General features: G+C 40.1%; 1 protein-coding gene across 1 annotated transcript in view; it reads right to left on the reverse strand.

The window, feature by feature from the left end:
- LOC150088162 (uncharacterized) overlaps positions 1–21,063 on the reverse strand; it is a 263,728-nt gene that overhangs the window by 78,636 nt on the left and 164,029 nt on the right. Inside the window, exon 8 of the mRNA XM_090370052.1 lies at positions 8,282–8,404. Coding sequence (XP_090226178.1) covers positions 8,282–8,404 — 123 coding nt within the window. The remainder of the gene's footprint in view (positions 1–8,281; positions 8,405–21,063) is intronic.

Consider the following 21,063-nt stretch of genomic DNA (forward strand, 5'->3'; position numbering starts at 1 on the left):
ATTCATCATTCTCTCTCTCTCTCTCTCTCTCTCTCTCTCTCTCTGTAATTTTTTTTTTTTTTTTTTGGCTGATACAGTATAAACCTCAGGCTTCCTTACACTATATGGCTAATAATTATATGTACCATAGGCTTTGTGTTGCCTGAAAATTTATATGCATCCCATGCATTTTACTTCTATGCCATGAGTCTCAATTCATCTGACATCCATTTGGGCCTAAACCTAGAACAGTATTTGTTAGTTGGCATGAAATTATAAATTATTATAAATTCTAGTATGCTCAAGATTAATTCCTTGAATGCTTCCCATTTAGAAGTTGATGTTGGTAACATCATCAGTTGGTCACACTATAGTGTGACCAACACATACTCCCTCCTATTGTGTCTGGGCAGGCACCTTCATATTTAACCCTAACTCGCAACTTTTTTTCAACATTAGCTTAGTACAGCATTGTATACTTAAGTATAGAATAGCTTAAGTTTAGTATATTAATCAATTAAATATATTAACTTTTATTAATATTCATTAATTAATTAAATTGTATTTACACAGATATCATTCCCCAGACTAGAGCAGCAAATCAATGTGCACAAAGTAGCGAGAGTGCTGTGGCTCGGGGGAGAACTGAAGGGAACGAGTCTCCAATTGTGGCATATAATAGCCACTGCTGTTAATGTGCCAGAAAAATTCCAATCCAACCCAACCATCTCCAATGCATCATAGCTGAAAAAAAAAATTGCAACTTGTTGTTGTTGTTGTTCTGGAGGCTTAATGGCACATAAGCTGCTAAGGCTATAATGTGCCTATTCACTTATTATATTAAAACATGAGTTTTCCCTAAATCAAAAGAAAATCTGAAATCAGAAATAATTGAAAAGCCCAGTTTGCCTGAGAAAGTCAAAAAATTCAGAAATATTTGCCTTATCACCAATGAGATTTTCAAGAGTTATTGGTTTATGGAGATTAACCAGTGAGATCAAGGATGAAGTTCTGGCTTGTTTATAATAGGGGCAGCCAATAAGAATATGTTTTACTGTCAAATTATTAGAACAATGTGTACATTGTGGTGGATCATCTCCTGTGAGTAAATGAAGGTGGGTCAGATGGGTATGTCCTATTCTTGCCCTTGAAAGGACTACTTCTTCTTGTCTCGATGTACGGATACTGGAGTGCCAGATTTTTGGATCATGTTTAAACTGAAAGAGTTTATTATTAGTCTGAGAGTGCCAGAGTGCTGTCCATTGTGATATGCAAGCAGCATGAACAGTTAGTGCATAATCTGATGCTGGAACAGGGATATTGGTTAAATCAAAAGTAGTTGGATTTTTTGCAGCTTTATCGGCCAGTTCATTGCCTAAAATACCAGAATGGGATGGAATCCAGCAAAAAGTGACCAGTTGGTTGCGTTCTTTAATTTGCAGTAATAAGCTTCTGATTTCATTAAGAATAGGGTGGACTTCATCTGAGGAATTACATAACGACATGATTGAGCTGAGGGAATCAGTGTAAATAACTGATTTGAAGGAACTGTCTGAACAGAGATTTTCTAAAGCTAATTTGATTGCATATAATTCAGCAGAAAATATACTAAATTCTGATGGAAGGGAAACTGATACAGTTGTATTCGGAAACACTGCAGCTGCTCCAACATTTGAATTAGATTTAGAGCCATCTGTATAGATTGGGGAGAAGTCAGTATATCTTTGAGTGTGAACTGCATGAATTTGTTTGACATTTGATGCTTGCAAAGTATTCTTTCTCCATTGACAGAGGTAAGAGTCACAGGTTGGAAGAGGAGGAGGAGTCCATGGTGGCTGAGTACATGTGGCTACTTGTTGTACGGAATGGACGGAAATATTCCAAACTTGCTCCAATTCAAGAAGGCGAAGACCAGCTGGCTTTACTATGCTAGGTTTGTTTCTGTATAAGATTTCAAATGGTGGGTTGAAAAGGTATGACTGAACGGGATGAGAGGCACAACTTTGTATCTTTACAGCATATTTGAGTAACAGTGTTTTCCTGCGTAAAGCTAGTGGGGGCTCATGAGCATCAATGTAGAGACTATGTGCTGGCGACGTTCTGAATGCACCAATTGCAATTCTCAAAGCACTGTGCTGAATTGGATCAAGCCAGCGTAATACACTCTTTCTGGCAGAATCATAAACAGGAGCACCATAATCGAGACGGGATCTGATTAATGCCCTGTATAAACGAAGAAGCGAGGTACGATCTGCACCCCATGTTTGGGCAGATAAAGCTCTGAGTATGTTTAACTTTTTTAGACATGACGTCCGTACATTTTTAATATGGTCTAGGAAATTTAACTTGTTGTCAAGGATTAATCCAAGAAACCTGATGTTGCTGGTGACTGGGACAACGATGTTAGAAATTTGAAGTTCAGGATCTGGATGGAGTTTGCGTTGTCTACAGAAGTGGATGGCAACTGTTTTTTGCTGCGAGAGCCGATAGCCGTTGAGGCTTGCCCATTGTTGAATTTTATTAAGTGATATCTGAAGCTGTCTTTCAACAGACCTCATATTTTGAGAATGACAGGAGATGGAAAGGTCATCTGCATAAAGGTAAGTCTCAACTGTATTTGGAAGCTGCTTAGTGATAGAATCTATTCTCAGAGCAAAAAGAGTGGCACTCAGTACTGATCCCTGTGGAACACCTTCCTCCTGGATGAAAGTTGTGGAAAGGGCATGTTGGTATCGAACTTGAAATGATCTAGTATGTAAGAAGTTCTCAATAAATATAGGAAGGTTGCCTCGTAGTCCTAGAAGGTAAAGATCACTAAGTATACCATACCGCCAAGTGGTATCAAAAGCCTTCTCTATGTCTATTGAAACCATTACTAGATGTTCATGTTTGACAAAAGCATTACGGATGGCAAATTCAGCCTTGACCATAAGGTCTAGGCATGACCTGTTTTGACGAAAGCCATATTGACTATGGCTCATTAGCTGTTCCGACTCTATGATCCAGACGAGTCTTCTGTGGATAATTTTCTCAAGAATTTCGCTGAGGCAGCTTGAGAGAGATATGGGTCTATAGCTATTCGGGTTGGATGGATCTTTTCCAGGTTTCAGGAATGCCAAAACTGTACAGTGATGCCAAGAAGCTGGAAAAACATTTTCTAAAAATATGCGATTGTAAAGGACCAGGAGGCAGCGCAAAGCTTTGTCATCAAGATGTTGTAGCATGACATAATAAATCCCATCTGGCCCGGCAGCACCATTGCGGGCAGTTTTAATGACATGTAAAAGTTCAGAATATTGCAGAGGTTTGTTATATGGGAGAAGACGGGCAGTTTGAAAATGAATAGCATGCTTTTCTTCAGTGTTTTTAATTCTTTGGAATGAGGTAGGATAGGCTGTTGCTGCTGAAATTTCGGCAAAAGTATTTCCCAAAGCATTAGCTATATCTACTGGATTAGAGAGATCTTTCCCATTCCAAGAGAGGATTGGAGAAGGTATGGTAGGAAACTTACCAGACAGCTGTCTAATTTTTTTCCATATTATTTTGGAATCAGTATTTCTGTGAAAACTAGAGGCAAAACGGATCCAGGATTCTTTCTTTGCTTGCTTTTGTATGAAGCGTGCTTTTGCCCTTAACTTCTTATAGTTAATAAGATTGACTGTGCTCGGACATTGCCGAAACAAATTCCAAGCTTTATTTTTTGCTCTCTTTGCTGTGGTGCATTTGTCATTCCACCAGTAATTATGATGCTTTCGGCCCGGGGGATTTGATAGTGGTATTGTATTTTTAGCCACATTTAGAAGATGCGACGTGATGTAATCTGTGGCATCATCAATATGTTGGAGGCGGATTTTTTCCTCATCAAGGTCAATTGACGATTGAAATTTTGCCCAGTCTGCTCGGACAAATTTCCACTTTCTGCACGGTTGAATTGAAGGAGTCTTTGCTATCAGAAAGTTGCATACTATTGGAAAGTGGTCACTGCCCATGGGATCATTTATTACATTCCACTCTATGGTTGGGACTAGTACTGGTGAACAAATTGTGAGGTCTATTGCTGATGTGTGTCCTGCTGGGAGCTGTACGTGTGTCGGTGCACCAGTATTGAGTATACTGAAATTTAGTGCCTCTAAAAAGCTTTCAATTAGTCGGCCACGTCTATCCAATTTGGGAGAACCCCATAATGGGTGGTGCCCGTTAAAGTCCCCTAATATACAGAGAGGTGGAGGTATCTGTATAAACAGGTCTTCAAGATCTCTTAAAGAGTAAGAACGGTTTGGTGGTAGGTAGATTGAGATAAGTGTTATTGCACTATGGAGAGTTATGCGAACAGCAACAGCTTCTATTTCAGTTTGGATTGGGATATGTCTAGTTGGGATCTTCGAGTTTACTAGGATTGCTACCCCACCATGGGCAGCATTAGCGGTATTTCGATCTCTTCGATAAAGGCAATAGTTCTTTATCGAAGGAGAAATTTGTGAGGTCAGGTAAGTTTCCTGTAGACAGAAGGCAGCTGGAGAATATCGGTTAATTAAGTATTGAATATCGTCGGTGTTGCAACGAAAACCTCTGCAATTCCATTGTAAGATACTGTGGTTCATTTAGGTTTAGTTGAGGATGATTCATCAGACTGTTTTTTGTTTGAGCACTTTTTCCGGTCTTTTTTTGGGAAGCTGGGGCGCCCAGTATCCATAGTGTCATTTGCATGAAGTTCTAGTATGGGTTCCTCAAGATCTGAGTGTACATCTACTTCCATACTATTGGTGGATGATTCAGGTTTCTTGTTGTCTTTGGTAGTTTTTAATTTTTCTTTATCATGCGAGACTGTCCGAGTATCAGTTGGGATGCTGATTGGAGTGTTGGTCGATTCACTGGTTTTAGTTTGATGTGTGTCTTTTCCTGAATTAGATAGTGTATTTTTAACCCAATTAGCCATAGATGTGCTAGGGGGTATTGATACATCTGTTTGTACTGCTGTTGAAATAAAGCTTCGAGTGTGAGACGCATATGAACGACTGGGCATGGTCAACATAACCTGTCTGCGTGCCTCAGGGTATGTGACTTTGTGTTCAATTTTATACTTTTGAATTTTCTTCCCTGTTTTCCACATTTCACAGGATTTTGAAAATGCTGGGTGACTTTCTTTGCAGTTAGGGCAAATGGGACTTGATGCTGAACAGTCTGCTTGTGTATGTTCCTTGGAACCACAAATAGGACAAATAGCTTCTCCTCTGCATGCTTGTTGGGAATGTCCATATTTTTGGCATTTAAAACAACGAATCGGGTTAGGAATATAAGCCCGAATTCGGCAGTTTAAATAGCCAGCTTTTACTGAGGATGGCAAATCTGGGGTACTGAAGGTTAAAATGATTGACCTAGTTGGGACGAGATTTCCATCTTTTTTGGTCATTATGCGTTTGGCGTTGGTTACTTTTTGATTACTCAGTTCTTTAACTAATTCCTCTTCTGATATTGTAAGTAGGTCCCATTCGGTTATAACGCCTTTCGAGGAATTTAAGGTGTTGTGTGGAGTAATAGATACTGGCAGGCCACCGAATGTAGTTGTTTTGAGCAGCCACTCGGAATGTTTGGAGTTGGCTGTTTCAATTAATAGGTCTCCAGATTGCAGTCGTTTAACCATTTTTGGTGTTCCAGCAATCGATTCCAGAAATCTTTGGATGACGAATGGTGATAATTTGCCTACAGGTTGGTTGGAGAGAGAGTGTATGACCAGAAAGTTTGGCATTTCATTGCACTGAACTTCTCTTCGGAGCCTTTTTGCTTGGTTCACGTCTTCATCATTAGGTTTGTCTAGCCTTGAGTTCGAAGGCTCTAGAGGTGGATATTCATTTTTATCCATCGTTGCTCCTTTTAGCCCTGGGGGATAACTTTTCCCCCAGATTACCGGCCCCGCCACGGGGAGGCAGGAGCAGTGCCGCTCGGAGGCCAAGCGGTTGAAGTGTTAGTTGGTTAATAGAACAAGAAATATAGGAAAAAGAAAGGTGTGTTTCCTTTCTGTGTTCTAACTTGTGGTTTTCAAGTATAGAACTAGTTATAAAAGAAAGGCTTTTGGTAGAAACGTAGGAACTTAAAAGGAAATAACTTCAATCACTTTAGAAGAGCGCTCTATATATCACCAGAATATCGCTTGGCCTCGAAATACGCTTGGCACCCGGGGCCTTGCAACTTGTGAAATGTTTGCAGATCTTTCTGGAATGGAATATGATATTGCCAAGAGATGTCTTTGTGTGTGCTCAATATAAGGAGTGTGAAGAAGTTAGGTGCCAACTCAGCATTATGTCCTTTATGAGAGCTTGAAGAACACAGTAGTTGCTCTCAAAGGACTTATTAGGGGCAACTACTGTGTTCTTCAAGCTCAAAACTCAGTTGATTCAAGACTTGAAGAACTTGACAAGTTCAAGTCTTGAATCACTGACTGTAACTTGCTCCCACAAGAGCAAGTTACAGTCAGTGATTCGATTGTCAGGGAGATGAGAAATATACTGTGCTAAAGGACAACGGACCAGGGTATGTCTGCCATGGGCAAAATTTGATGACTTTGTAGAGCACATATCTTTTAAGGGCACAAGGTGTTATCGTACACATTGGCACTAATGACATGAAGAATAGATCTGCGGACTAAACAAGTACAGGTCAATGTTGAAAAAAAAATAAAAAAAAAAAAAAGTCACGAGTTAGGGTTAAATTTGAAAGTGATTGAAATTCTGCCCAGATATGAGGGAGTATATGATGAGAGCCTTGTCAATCAATTCAGCCCTGGAGAGATTGTGCAAGTTTCATGGGGGTAGCATTTTTTTTTCAGCATGGTCTGTGCTTGTTAACAGGAAAGACTGTTTCTACAGGGATGAGATACACTTAAATAGAAAAGGTGCAAGAATATTTGCTGGTAGCATAGAGGCAGTGTTAGGTGGATTGGAAAACTGCTAGCTTGGGGGGCATTCATAGACTAAAAGACTTAACTGTAGCCACAGGCAGAGGCAAAAATGATTCTTACTATGCTTCTATTGGAATGATTAGTAGCCTAGAAAGCGATGTACTGGAGATTAAGGGATGCTGGAGTCATCATGGAACAAGTAAATACATGGGTTGTGTTGGGATAACTAAGAGTAAGAATAGGTTCATGTATACCTGCATGTACATGAATGCTAGGAGCATAGGAAATAAATTATGAATTTGAGGTGCTGGTGATGACATCAAAGGCTGATCTTGTTGGGATATCAGAGACATGGTGTCACACAGATAAGGAATATAGAATTGGAATTTGGGGAGTACAATGTATACAGAAAGGATAGAAGGGGAGGAGGGGTGATGCTGTTATTAAAAAACACACAATCTAAGGAAGCGCATCCAGTTGACATGGGTGAACAGTGCAGTGTTGAGTCAGTTTGGTGTGACATAAGCACTGGGACACAAGTTGAGTAGGAGTGTGTTATAGGCCTAATGGCTCTGATGAATACAACGAACGGTTGTGCAGAGAAATAGCGGGCCAGTAAATCAGAATGTCTTTTAATGGGAGATTTTTAACTTTCCAGATACTGACTGGAATTTTGGGTTGGTTATTCACACACTAGCAATAATTTTATGGATTTATTGAATGATTGTTTTCTACACAAGCATATTTCAGAGGCAACCAGCGGGAGTAATGCTCTTGATCTGATTATCAGCAGCGATTCTTAATGCATTAAGACATTTAGAAGGCCATGAAACCAAAATGTATAGGCATATACATTTCAGTTTTGTGCCTTCATTAAGCATGTTGTATGAACACATGTTGGTAAACAAGCTTTAGCCATTCCTTGTTTTCTGTTTAGTACTGTACTGCAAATTGGTTTCTTTGTAAACAATGTCTCAGTATGAAAGTATATTTACTATAAGGAATTAACCATCTCAAAAATTTGCTTTTAGTAAACTCTAAAAATAATTTGGAGAATTCTGATGGAGCTAACATATTCTTGGGTTTTAAGAGGTGAGCATCAATACACACTTGTGTGAAAATAAACATGTAAATATACCAGTATTAATTCCTGTCTCTTTAACCTTGAGTACATGCCATTAATTTTCATTTAGGATTTTATACCCAATGCATAAATATACCTCAATTTTACTGTTTCTTAGTGGTCAAAGGTCAATTTATAAGCTAGAATATACAGTAAAGAAATAAACTCAATGTGACCTACAAATATAGTATAACAAATAAGTTGAAGTGTAATGCATTTCAGATAATTTGTTTATAGAAATTATTTTTTAAAGATAAGTTATAAACTTATAAAGAAATCCATACCACTCATATTGGGAACTTTTTTCTCAATTTCTTGCAAAAATTCTGATTGAAGTGCATCAGTACTACTTGATCCACCCATAGTATCAATGCCAAAAAGTATTCTTTTATGTGGTTGCAATTTCTCTGTAAGATCATATGGATAATATCAATAAAATAACAATTGGGACATACATATAATCTTGATATATGTTTTGCCATCCAAAATCTAATATATGTATATTAAATATTTTTGACAATATAAAACAAAGTGAGCCAAAAAAAAATATAAAAATAAATCTTGAAAAATATTTAGAAATAATAATAAAAGCAATTTAGGGCTACAAGATTGAAACTGTGAATAATTCAAACTACAACATAAGCTAGTCCAAATGCATCATATCTGTTTATAGTTGAATTTAATACAAACCAAAATTTAGATGTATTAGACATCCATTTCAATGACAACTAATGCTGACATAATAAAGTTAAGAGAAATGTGGTGCTACCAGAAATTGGGGATGGCAAATTCCACTATGGTATGTATTACGTATTTAGGAAGGATAGGGAAGATAGAAGGGGTTGATTTGATTTGGTAGTTGTTGGCGCATCGGCTTCTGTGGCCATATTGCACCTCCCAAGGTTTCTGCAGTACTTTGATCCAAGCCCGAGGCAGGAATCGAACCCGCGACCTTTAGATTGCCGGGCAGGTACTTTACCCACTCAGCTAGCCCGGTCGGCAGATAGAAGGGGTGGAAGGGTCATGCTTCTTTTCAAAAGCAGTCGGAGTGAGAAATAGCTTTTGCTGAGTCTGAAGATATGGTTGCCAGCAGAGAATCTGTGTGACAAAAGTTAGTTGGAAGCAAAGGTATAATGAGAGTGGGAGTAATCTATAGACCAGAAGATTGTGAAGAATATAACAACAGTCTTTACATGCAGAGGGAATGGGCAAGCAAGCATCAATGTCTTATTATGGATGACTTTAATCTACCCTAGAATAATTGCACAAGTGTGAGGGGAACTCACCTGGGGGAAATTTTTTTTAAATAAACTAAATTATTATTTGTACCAGAATGATGTTTTTTTTTTTTTTTTTTTTGGTGCAAGGGCTACATAGGCCATATTGCACCTATCAATGGTATGAATTATGCATAATCATCCTGTTTACTATGACATTAATCAACAACAATCATGTAATTTTATCTGCTTGATAAAGTGGAAAAACTCCAGCAGATTAGCATCACTACCTATGATATGGTTGAGTGTCAGGAGGTTCTTTAAGGTTAACCAACATGTTACAGAAAGTATTAGGGGTGAGAATATTCTTGACATCATTCCTAATTAATCAGATTACATCACAGGGCTTAAAGTACAGGAACCATTGTCAGGAAGTGATCATGCAAAAATTAGTTGGAAGAGGAAGAAAGCTGTTGCAGTAGTTAAAGGCACAGGTTTTAACTTCAGAAAATTGGTTGATTTTATTGGCGCAAAAACAACTACGGTTATACTGTGCCAAGAAAAGATTAAAATATCAACAAAGATAAATTCTGGTAACCTTTATAAAGGTTACCTCATCAGAAATATATATATTGTTGTTGTTGTTGTTAGGTTTGTTGGTGCATCAGCAACTGTGGCTATAATGCACTGATTTCTGACTAGTATATCTTTGCTGTTGATGCTGATTCTGATAAAAATTTAAACAAGGTGATATTTATCAACTGATTTTAGGAAAACAAAAACGTCATCCATATCTTGACGATCTTCCAGAATATTACGTAGTGTTAATTGATTGCAATTTTTGGAAAGTAAGGAGAAAGCAGTTTTTCGTTCTCTTAGATATAGCGGGCATTCGATAACGATATGCTTTACAGTGAGTGGACATGAACAGTTACTGCATTGTGGGGCATCTTCCTTTCTTAATAGATAACTGTGAGTGAGGTATGTGTGACCTATGCGCAGTCGTGCTAGTACAGTTTCTTCTTTTCTATTTCCTCTCAGACTGGAGCGCCACTGTTTGGGTTCTTTCTTTATTTCAAAAAGTTTGTTATGTAATTCTTTTTCCCATATATGTTTCCACTGTTCTTTAGAGGTCTGCTGTATAATGGATTTATAGTCAACATAAGGTGTCTTGAAATTGTAAGAAATAGGATTTGAAGCATTTTTGGCAGCTAAATCTGCCTGTTCATTTCCTGGGATTCCAGAGTGACCAGGAATCCAACAAAAAATAATGCGGTGACCACGTGCATGAATTGCCATTAACTGAGTCCAGATTTGTCGTACCAGAGGATGACTGTTGGGGCGTTTACTTTGCATACAATTGACGGCACTTAATGAATCGGTATATATTATGGATTGAGTATATGAGGCTTCTTTTATTTTCTCCAGGGCTAGTAAAATACCATACAACTCAGCAGTATAATTACTACATTCTGAGGGAAGCTGTTCAGCAATGATAGCATCCGGCAGGACTACAGCTGTACCAACCTTACTGGCAGTCTTGGATCCATCTGTATATATCTGCATATAACTCCTAAACTGAATTGAGTGGGCCAGATGTAATTGTCTGATGTTAATATCTGGAAGATTATTCTTCCCCCATTTCTGAAAATATCTGTCAACGTATATTGTGGGTATTTGCCATGGCTGGATTTGCATGCTAGTATCCTGCATTATGTTATTCATGCTGATTCCCCAGCTAGTGTTTAGAGCTTGAAGCCTAATGCCAGATGGTTTGTTGAGACGTGATTTAGTACGATAGAGGTTTTCCCATTTTGGTCTGAAGAGATATTGCCATATAGGGTGATGTGGAAGGCTGCTGATTTTTGCGGCATAGTTTAGGAGAAGAATTTGTCGCCGAAGGTCTAGCGGCGGTTCACTGGCTTCCGTATATAGACTTAAAATGGGAGATGTACGAAAGGCACCCAGTGCTATTCGAAGTGCGCTATGATGAATGGGATCAAGCCATTTCAGTACACTTGGCCTGGCTGAGGCGTATGCAGGAGATGCATAGTCTAAGCGGGATCTAATTAATGAGCGGTATAAATGTAGCAACATGTACCGATCTGCACCCCATGACATAGAGGAGATTACTCTGAGAATATTTAGTTTCTTAAGACAGCTGGTACGAATATATTTTATATGTTCAAGGAAGTTTAATTTTTTATCAAGTATTATACCAAGAAAACGAGTGCTTGGTTGAAATGTAATACAATGGGAGTCTAACTGGAGGTTTGGATCAGGATGTAATGTACGTTTACGACAGAAGTGTACTGCAGTTGTTTTCGGTTTAGAAATTCTGTAGCCATTGTTTTTGGCCCAAGAGACTATTCTATTAATGGTGACTTGTAGTTGTCTCTCAATAAGTCGCATATTTTGAGAATGACATGAGATGGCAAGGTCATCAGCATACAGGTATGCATCAACTGTGTTAGGTATACTATTAGTTATAGAATCGATCCTGATGGCAAAAAGTGTTGCACTCAGCACTGAGCCCTGGGGAATTCCCTCTTCTTGAACATATGTGCCAGAAAGTGACGAGTGGTAGAGGACTTGGAAGGATCTGTTAGATAGGAAGTTCTGAATGAATTTCGGGAGATGACCCCGAAGACCAGATTTATGTAAGTCCCGAAGAATCCCATAACGCCAAGTTGTATCAAATGCTTTCTCGATGTCAATGCATATCATAACAAAGTGCTCATTTCTTAGAAAGGCGTTCCGAATATTTGCTTCTGCTTTGATAATGAGATCGAGCGTCGATCTACTTCTCCGAAAACCATATTGGCTTGGACTCAGAATGTTTTGAGTCTCCAAATACCACGTTAGTCGGGTGTTAAGCATTTTTTCCATTGTTTTTCCCAAGCTACTTGTTAAGGAGATAGGTCGATAGTTTGCTGGGTCTGTGTGGTCTTTTCCTGGTTTCGGGAAGGCTAGCACATAAGAATGGCACCAGCTGGTGGGGTAATATTCCTCTAAGAAAATTCTATTATAGAGTAGTAAGAGAGCACTTAATGATCTTTCACTTAAATGGGAAATCATTGAGTAATAAATTCCATCAGGACCTGGAGCACTGTGTTTCACTTTTGTGAGCGCATTAAGCAATTCAGTCATGGTCAACGGCAGATTGTATGAATGTTGGAGAGCGGAATTAAAATTCAGTTTATACTTTTCTGTATTGCGTTTTAGCATCTGAAAGGCTGGTTCATAGGCGGAGACAGCTGAGAGTGATTCAAAAGACGAGCCAAATGCATTAGCAAGTTCTTTGGGTTCAGAAATTTCGTTTCCTCTCAGAAATAGAATTGGGGAAGTAACAAGTGGGTATTTGCCATTGATACATTTGATTTTTTTCCAGACTGTAGCAGTATCTGTGAATCTGTTTATTGTGGCAGCATAGCGTGACCATGCTTCTTTTTTACTCGTTCGTCTTATATAACGAGCCTTAGCCCTTGCTCTTTTAAACTGTAGGAGGTTGGCTGTGGTTGGATGTTTTCTAAACTGATTCCAGGACTTATTTCTTTCTCTTTTAGCAATGCTACATGCTTCGTTCCACCACATTTTTGGATGGAGTCGGATTTTAAATGATGATTTTGGGATAGCGGATTCAGCGGCTGTCATTATTCGTTCTGTGATATAGCTTACTGCAGAATCTATCTTGTCAGTAGCAATGATAGTGGAATCTAAATGAGCTATTTCTTGATATTTAGCCCAGTTGGCCTTGTCAAATTTCCAAATTGTTCTAATTCTGTTGATCGGAGGAGAACTTGTACAGAAATTACAGATGATTGGAAAGTGATCACTACCAAGAGGATTGTCAGTAACTGTCCAGTCAATGAGAGGAAATATTGTTGGAGAACATACTGTTAGGTCAATGGCAGAGCTTGAGCCAGATGGTACATGAATATGTGTGATCACCTGTGTTTAAAATAGTTAGATTGTGTTTATCCAGGAATTTCTCAATTATTTTCCCTCTGCAGTCAAGTTGTTGAGAACCCCATAGAGGGTTATGGCCATTCCAGTCACCCAGAATACAGAAAGGAGCGGGTATTTGTCCTACTAGGTCATCTAAATCAGCAAGGGTGTAAGCGTGGTTTGGTGACAGATACAATGAGACTAAGGTTATTGTTATGCCTATGGTGATACGGGCTGCAATTGCCTCCAACGGTGTTTGCAAGGGAACAGGTCTGGAGGGAATTGAAGAGTTTACTAACAGCGCCACTCCTCCGTGTGCTGTATTAGAGCAGTTTCTATCTTTTCTGTACATGGTGAAGTGTTTAACTGTTATAGATACTGCATTCGTCAGGTTTGTTTCTTGTATGCATGCTGCGACGGGCTTATATTCACTTAGGAGATCGTAGAGGTCATCGATATTAGCACGAAATCCGCGACAATTCCATTGAATTACTGTGTGCATTGTTTGGTTTTAAAAGGAGGGTTTGGTTTCTTAGGGCGGATTTTTTTGTTTGCGCTTGTCTACTTTTGCTTTTTCTTTTTTTGGGAAGACTGGCCTACCCGTGTCAATGTCAATGTCATCCTCTGGATGAATCTCAAGAATTGAATCATCTTCATCTATCTTTTCATCAATATCCATGGTATCGGGTATAAATTTAGTAGTGTTGCTTCTTTCAGGAGTCTTGGCTCGTTCATTTGGTTGCTCATTAGGCTTCTTATCTGGAGGTATTGTTACAGGAGTATTTGCTTCTCGAGTAGCATATTTAGGAGTAGGTTTTTCCTTTGATGAGGAGAGGAGCGATTTAGCCCAACCAGATATTGAGATATTTGGAGGGACTGAGCAGTCTGTCTGAGTTTCTACTGAGCGTAGCCGTTGGGTAACTGAAGCATATGTAGGTGACTTAGCAGGTGCTGCGAAATGTTTTTTAGCTTCTTGATAGGATACTTTCTGCTCTATCTTATATTTTTGAATATTCTTTTCTCTTTTCCATTGAGGGCATTCCTTAGAGAAGGCAGAGTGGTTACCATGGCAGTTAGGACAAATTTGCACTTCAGTGTTACAGTTTGTGTGTGTATGCTCTTTTGATCCGCAGTTAGCACAAGTGGCTACACTTCTGCAGACAGCTTGGGAATGACCAAATTTTTGGCACTTAAAGCACCGGACTGGATTTGGGATGTATGGTCTTACTTGGCATCTAAGATAACCAGCTTTAATAGAAGTAGGCAGATTTGGTGTTTTGAATGTTAGGATCACCGTGCGTGTGGGAGCAGGTTCTCCATCTCTTTTAATCACAATTCTTTTGGCTTGTACTACGTTTTGATCTCTTAGTTCATGCACAAGTTCATCCTCTGATACGTTTAATAAATCCCACTCTGATATTACCCCTTTAGAGGAGTTTAAGGTGGCATGTGGGGTAAACCTTCGTGGGAATTCCACCGAAAGTAGAAATTTTCAATAGCCTCTCAGCATGTCGATGTTCGGTCATTTCAATCAATAAATCTCCGGATCTTAATCGCCGAACCATTTTTGGAGGGCCAGCCACATTTTCGAGACATTTCTGTATCAAAAATGGGGACAGCTTACTCAGTGGTTGGTCTGTGGAGGAGTGTAGTATTAGAAAGAGTGGTGTGATCTTATCCATTCCTTCTTTTTTTTGTCTCTTGGCATGGGATACATTTGTGTCGTCATGATCTGGATTATGTTTGTCTAGTTCTGAATCATAAGATCCATACGAGGACTGTTTATTTTTGTCCATCGTTGCTCCTTTTAGTCCTGGGAGAGTGGATTTCTTCTCCCAGACTTCCAGCCCCGCCACGTGGAGGCAGGAGCAGTGCCACCTAGTGGCCAAGCGGTTGGAGAGGTTAGTTTGTTAGTGCGAAAATTAATAAATATACTAGGAAAAGAAAGGTAATTTTCCTTTCTGGGTTCTTACTTAGAACCTGTTAAGTACAGAACCACTTATAAAGAAATAAGGATGTGAAAAGCACTGGAAAGAAAATATAACGAAATCACTTAGAAAGAGCACTATATATCACTTAGGAAAATTGCTTGGACACTATCGCTTGGCACCCGGGGCCACATATATATATAGACATATATATATATAGACATATATATATATATATAAATAAGGCAGTATAAGTTTAAAAGTAAATTATCCAATTTAGATGTGTGTATATATTAATAGATTGTAAAAACAAACTACTGACACATAGTCATTGTCTGATAAAATCTGACTGAGCATATAAGGCCCAGTCGGATGAGTAAAAGCGGTAAAATATATATTGCGAATATCGATAAAATTAACAATCTATTAAAATATGCTTTATTGATAAAACGGTGTCACAAGACTCTCACATAGGAGGGTCATCTGCCCTCAGCAGAAACGAATGTGTTAGATGACTGTGTCCTATACGGAGTCAAGCAAGAACATCCTTGCTATAAATCCTGCGCAGACTGGACTGCCTTGTTTCTATTATAGGCTTTATCTGGTATAATTTATTAGTTCTCTTTATGCCATAGTTCTTGCCATTGGGAATATATCTTGTTGTGTATTATTTGCCTGTAGTCTGTATAGGGGACTGACAGGCAAAGATGGGCAAGTGGGAGCTGCTGATTTGGCTGCAGTGTCAGCCAAATCATTTCCCCTTATCCCAATGTGGCTACGAATCCAGTAGAAATGGATATAAGATTTGTGTTCATGAAGAGAATGTATTTTCTGCTGAACCCGACAGAGAACTGGATGGGAGTTGTCTCAAAGATAATAAAGCCTGTAATACATTCAAAGAATCAGAATATATTATTGATCTTTGGCATTGACAAGTTCAAATGTGATCCAAGGCTAACTCTATAGCATGCAGCTCTGCAGTGTATATGCTGGATTCAGGAAGAATCTGCTGAGATATTATAGTGTCCGGAAAGACAACAGCAGATCCTACACATGATTCCAACTTCGAGCCGTCTGTGTAAACTGGCATGAAGTTGGAATTCTCAGCTCAGTGTGCTGAATAGAGCTGCAGGTAGACAGATGGAGTCTCGGACTTTACCCATTTCTTAAGGGAAAAGTCACACGATGGGGTATGAGCATGGCAGGGTGGAAGAGTTTGCTTTGCTATTTGTGCAACCTTGTCTACCATGATGTTAAACTCTGAGTAGCTCTTGGACACTAATACCAAAAGGTTGGTTGGCAGTCTGACGGGTATTGTACAAATTTTCCCAACATGGCTCAAAAACGGATGTCCTTGTAGGATGGTCTGGCAAGGATTTCAATTTTAAAGCAGTTTAAAGACAACTGCTTACCTCTAAGCGATAATGGTGGTTCATTTGCTTCGACATATAAGCTCTGGACAGGAGATGTTCGAAATGCTGCAGTAGCAATACGGACAGCCTGATGGTGGACAGGGTCCAGACATCAAAGGGTACCAGGTATACTCCTCTCTGGCTGAGGAGTATACCTGGAACCCGTAATCTAGTTTGGATCGTACAAGCGCACAGTAAATACGTAGTAAGGTGCACCTGTCTGCTCCCCAGTGCGCAGAGGACAGACAGCGAAGAATATTTAGTCCTCTCATGCACTTCGTACGGAGTTGACGAATATGTTCTAGAAAGTTCAACTTTTTATCAAACACGAGTCCCAAGAATTTTGTGTCTGACACTACTGGAATAGCAGGATGAAGATTATGCTTGCGACAAAAGTGTATGTAAACAGTCTTCAGCGGCGAGAACCTGAATCCATTAGCAAGTGCCCAGGAATTAAGGCAATTAATGGTTTGTTGCAGCTGTCTTTCAATAACCCTCATGTCACATGACTGACTGTTGTTGTTGTGTTTTTAGGAGCATTAGCAACTAAGGCCATATTGCTCCAGGATATGCGGTGGTCATTCCTTAACCTTTCCGCATCCTCCGTATTTGGTGGTGACAGGCTCGAACCCCGGTCTAATCAAGAAGCGTGTGCTACGCACTGCTGCCCCTTCCCACCTGGCTACGGAGGCGCCATCACATGACTGACAAAATATGCTAAAGTCATCAACATAGAGGGTGTGGTTTACAGTTGGAGGAAGCTATTCTGTGATAAAATTTACTTTGATGGTGAAAAGCGTGACACTTAATACTGATCCTTGTGGTACTCCCTCCTCTTGACAAAAGGAGCGAGACGGTAAAGATCCCACTTGGATCTTTACTATCTCGGAAAGAACTTGGAAAGACCGGTTAGCAAGAAAATTTTTAATAAAAACAGGGAGATGCCCTCTAAGACCAAGGCTATGCAAATCTTTTAAGATCTCGAATCTCCAAGTTGTGTCATATGCTTTCTCCGTATCAAAGAATACGGACACCAAATGTTCTCGTTTTAGGAAAGCATCCCAGATGGATGTTTCCAGTGTAATTAAAAGATCAAATTCAATCTATTTCTTCGGAAGCCGCACTGGGTGCTGGAGAGAAGATCATTCGATTCTAAATACCACATTAACCGAAAATTAACCATTCTCTCCAGGATTTTGCACAAACAGCTAGTCAGAGCTATAGGACAGTAAATAGTAGGGAAATTAGGATCCTTTCCTGGCTTTGCAAGGGCTAGCACAATTGCCATGCACCAGGAATCCGGAAATTGTTTTTTTATATAGATTCTGTTATACAGAACAAGCAGGCGATCCATAGATGTTGGTGAGAGGTGTTTAAGCATTTCATAATGAATGCCATCTGGTCCAACAGCACTTACCTTGGAAAGATAGCTCTTTTTTGTTCCTGCAGAATGAAAGGCATGTCGTAGGAACAAAGTCCTTTCAGTGTGAAATTTAGTGCCTGTTTTTCTCTTTTATGTTTCAGGAGCAGGAACTCTGGGGTGTAGAAAGATATTCCAGATATGTTTGAGAATGTTTCCCCCAAGAGCATTGGCTATTGCAGATAGCTCTGCAATAGTGTATCCATTATTTGTAGGATCGGTGAAGGGTGAAATGTATATTTTCCCTTCATTTTTCAGATTTTATTCCAAACTACCTTAGTGTTGGTAGACTGGTTAATAGATGAAGTAAAACGGATCCATGATTCCTTTAGACTCTGACGGCAAATGTAGTGTGCTTTGGCTCATGCACGTTTGAAGTCCATTAGATTGACAGTGGTAATATATCGGCAGAATATCACCCAAGCTTTGTTTTGAGTTTTTTTGCTGCTGTGCATTGTGAATTCCACCATGGTTTGAGAAAAGGTGGAAACCGGGCAGATGTTTTCGGAATGGTATTGGCAGCTGCATGGACAATATTTTCTGTGATGTAAGTGACTGCATCATTGATTGGCTCCTGACTGACTGCATTAAGGTCAAAATTTGCCTGATGTTGGAAGGCATTCCAGTCAGCCTGACCAGTATTCCACTGTGGTAACCTGAAAGGAACACTGTCTCCCACTGTGTAAGCAGATTATCACAGGGAAGTGGTCACTTCCATATGGGTTCTCCTCCACTTCCCAAGTCAGTGAAGGGCGTAGAGAGGGGGAGCAAATAGAAGATCAATGGCAGAAAATGTATCGGTAGGCATGAGGCAGAAGGTGTTTGTTCCCACATTTAGAAGAGAGGTCATTGTCATTTAGCATATGCTCTATGACTCGTCCCCTTCCATTATTGCTAGCACTACCTCACAGGGTAGTATGTCCATTAAAATCCCCTAGAAGTAAGAAAGGGGGAGGCAACTGCATTACAAGATTATCAAGGTCTTCCTGGGAGATGTCAGTCCCAGGTGACAAATAAATTGAAGAGACGGTTAATAGAAATCCCACTGTAAGGCGAATTGCAACAGCCTCTATGCTGGTTGTAAGTAGCAAGGCCTGAACTGTGGTCTGATTGCCTACAAGGATAGCCACTCTTCCATGAGCAGGACCATCCACAATTCTGTCCTTATGAAAAATTGTGATGTTATGCATGGTGGAGTCATCATTTGCCTTTAGATAAGTCTCCTGCAAGCAAAAGCAAACTGGCTCATGCTTTTGCTGGAGGGCCTTGATGTCATCAGTATTTCGCCGGAATCCACAAAAATTCCATTGTAGGAATTTAGTCATTATTTTGGCTTGGTGGGTCCATGAGGCGGCTTCCGAGGTGCTAAGGGCTTACTTTTGTCAGTCCTGGATTTATCTTTTTTGGGGAAGTGTGGGCACTGTCCCGTGTTCTCCTCCACAAAGAGTTCCAAGACTGTGTCGTCCAGTACCCCCTTATCCTATACGTCCATTGTTTCTGGTATTACGGGTGGCTCTTCCGATCTTTTTGGCTTTTCTTTACCACTTGGTTTTGGTAGTGGTGGAGCACTAGGAGGTACGGATATGGCAGCTTACTGTTTTTTGAGTGGGCTTTTCTGAACTCAATAATTAGCATTCAATTGGAGTAAATGACTCTCGAGGTGGTATGGTCATTTCAGTTTGTGTACCGACAGTGCAATTAGCAGAAACCTTCTGGTCATATGAAGGTTTCCCACTATTTATTGGTTGGATACGTTTTCTAGCCTCTGGGTAGGAAATATTCAGCTCTGTTTTTAATTTTTGGATTTCTTTTTCATCCTTCCACCACTGGCATGCTCTAGAGTAGGCAGGGTGCTCTCCTTGGCAATTGACACAGATCAGTTTTGAAAGTGAACATTTCCTTGCTCTCGTAGTCTTTAGCACCACCACATCGAGCACATACAGGTTTACCACAACAAGCTGTTTGTGAATGGCCGTATTTTTGGCATCTAAAATACCTCAGTAGGTTTGGAATGTAAAACCTCACTGGGCAGTTTAGATAGGCTGTCTTGACGGAACTTGGAGGCCATGGGGTGTTGAATGTGAGGATAAGAACTCTGATAGGGACAAGATTTCAATCCTTTCTTTCATATCGATATTATCTTGACAGATGTCACTCCTTGGTCTTTCAATTCAGAGCAGATCTCTTCTTCGGAGACATGAAAATGGTCCCACTCTGATATAGCAGCTCGTGAAGAATTCAGAGTTTTGTGGGGGGTTTATGGGGATAGGTATTCCCACTATGGATGAGAGTTCCGGATTTTTGCCGCTTGTTTTGTGCTGGAAGCTTCAACCAGAAAGTCGCCAGAACGCAGTCATTTAACGGATTTTGGTGATCCTGTCAACCCTTCTAATCCTTTCTGGATAAAGAAGGAGGACATCTTTCAGATTGACTGCTCTCCAGTGGAATGGAGAATGAGGAAGAGTGACATCACTGAAAGTGATGTGTCCTCAGTTCTGGCTCTTTTTACAGAGGTGTTTTCTGTGCTATCATTTCGGTTAGGCAGGGGCCTTGTTAGGGCCCCAGAAGAAAGAGGATTTAAGTTACTCATAGGAGTAAAATTTCAGATTCCCTAAGTACCTCGCTCACCATGGAGCCCTACAAGGTGAAGCCCACTCTTGAACTAGCGGGTACTGTGTACACGAATGGGACACCAAGTTCGATCAGGAGCATCATACCCACGTTTCCAATAAGCCTTGATCCCCATCCCAGGACCAAAGGGCGGGAGACTTGCTGGAACGCAGTTGACCCAAGCAGTATGAACCACCTGCCGATTGACTCCAGTCAGGCCGGTCAGGGATCTCCCGTCTTGGCGAAGCAGGGGCCGAAGTGGTGTATTAAGGCTGGTCCCCCTCAACCACCAGAATCCCCCTTTTCGAATTTCCACAAATCGCAGCACACAGCTGCACATGCCAGATTCCAAAGATGTAACCCTGGAGCCAAGGTATGGGCATTAGATTCCATTGATGCTAATCTGGAAGACCAGTAAAACCAGTTTGGGAAGACCAGTTTGGGTGGACTGCCAAGGGAGGGCAAATACATTTGAATTATGGAATACAGTAAACCCCCGCTATTTGCGGTATCTGTATTCGCGATCGCTAA

Source organism: Mastigoproctus giganteus, chromosome 3 (genome assembly GCF_048544385.1).
Source record: "Mastigoproctus giganteus isolate SK-2022 chromosome 3, ASM4854438v1, whole genome shotgun sequence".
NCBI classification, from domain to species: domain Eukaryota; kingdom Metazoa; phylum Arthropoda; class Arachnida; order Uropygi; family Thelyphonidae; genus Mastigoproctus; species Mastigoproctus giganteus.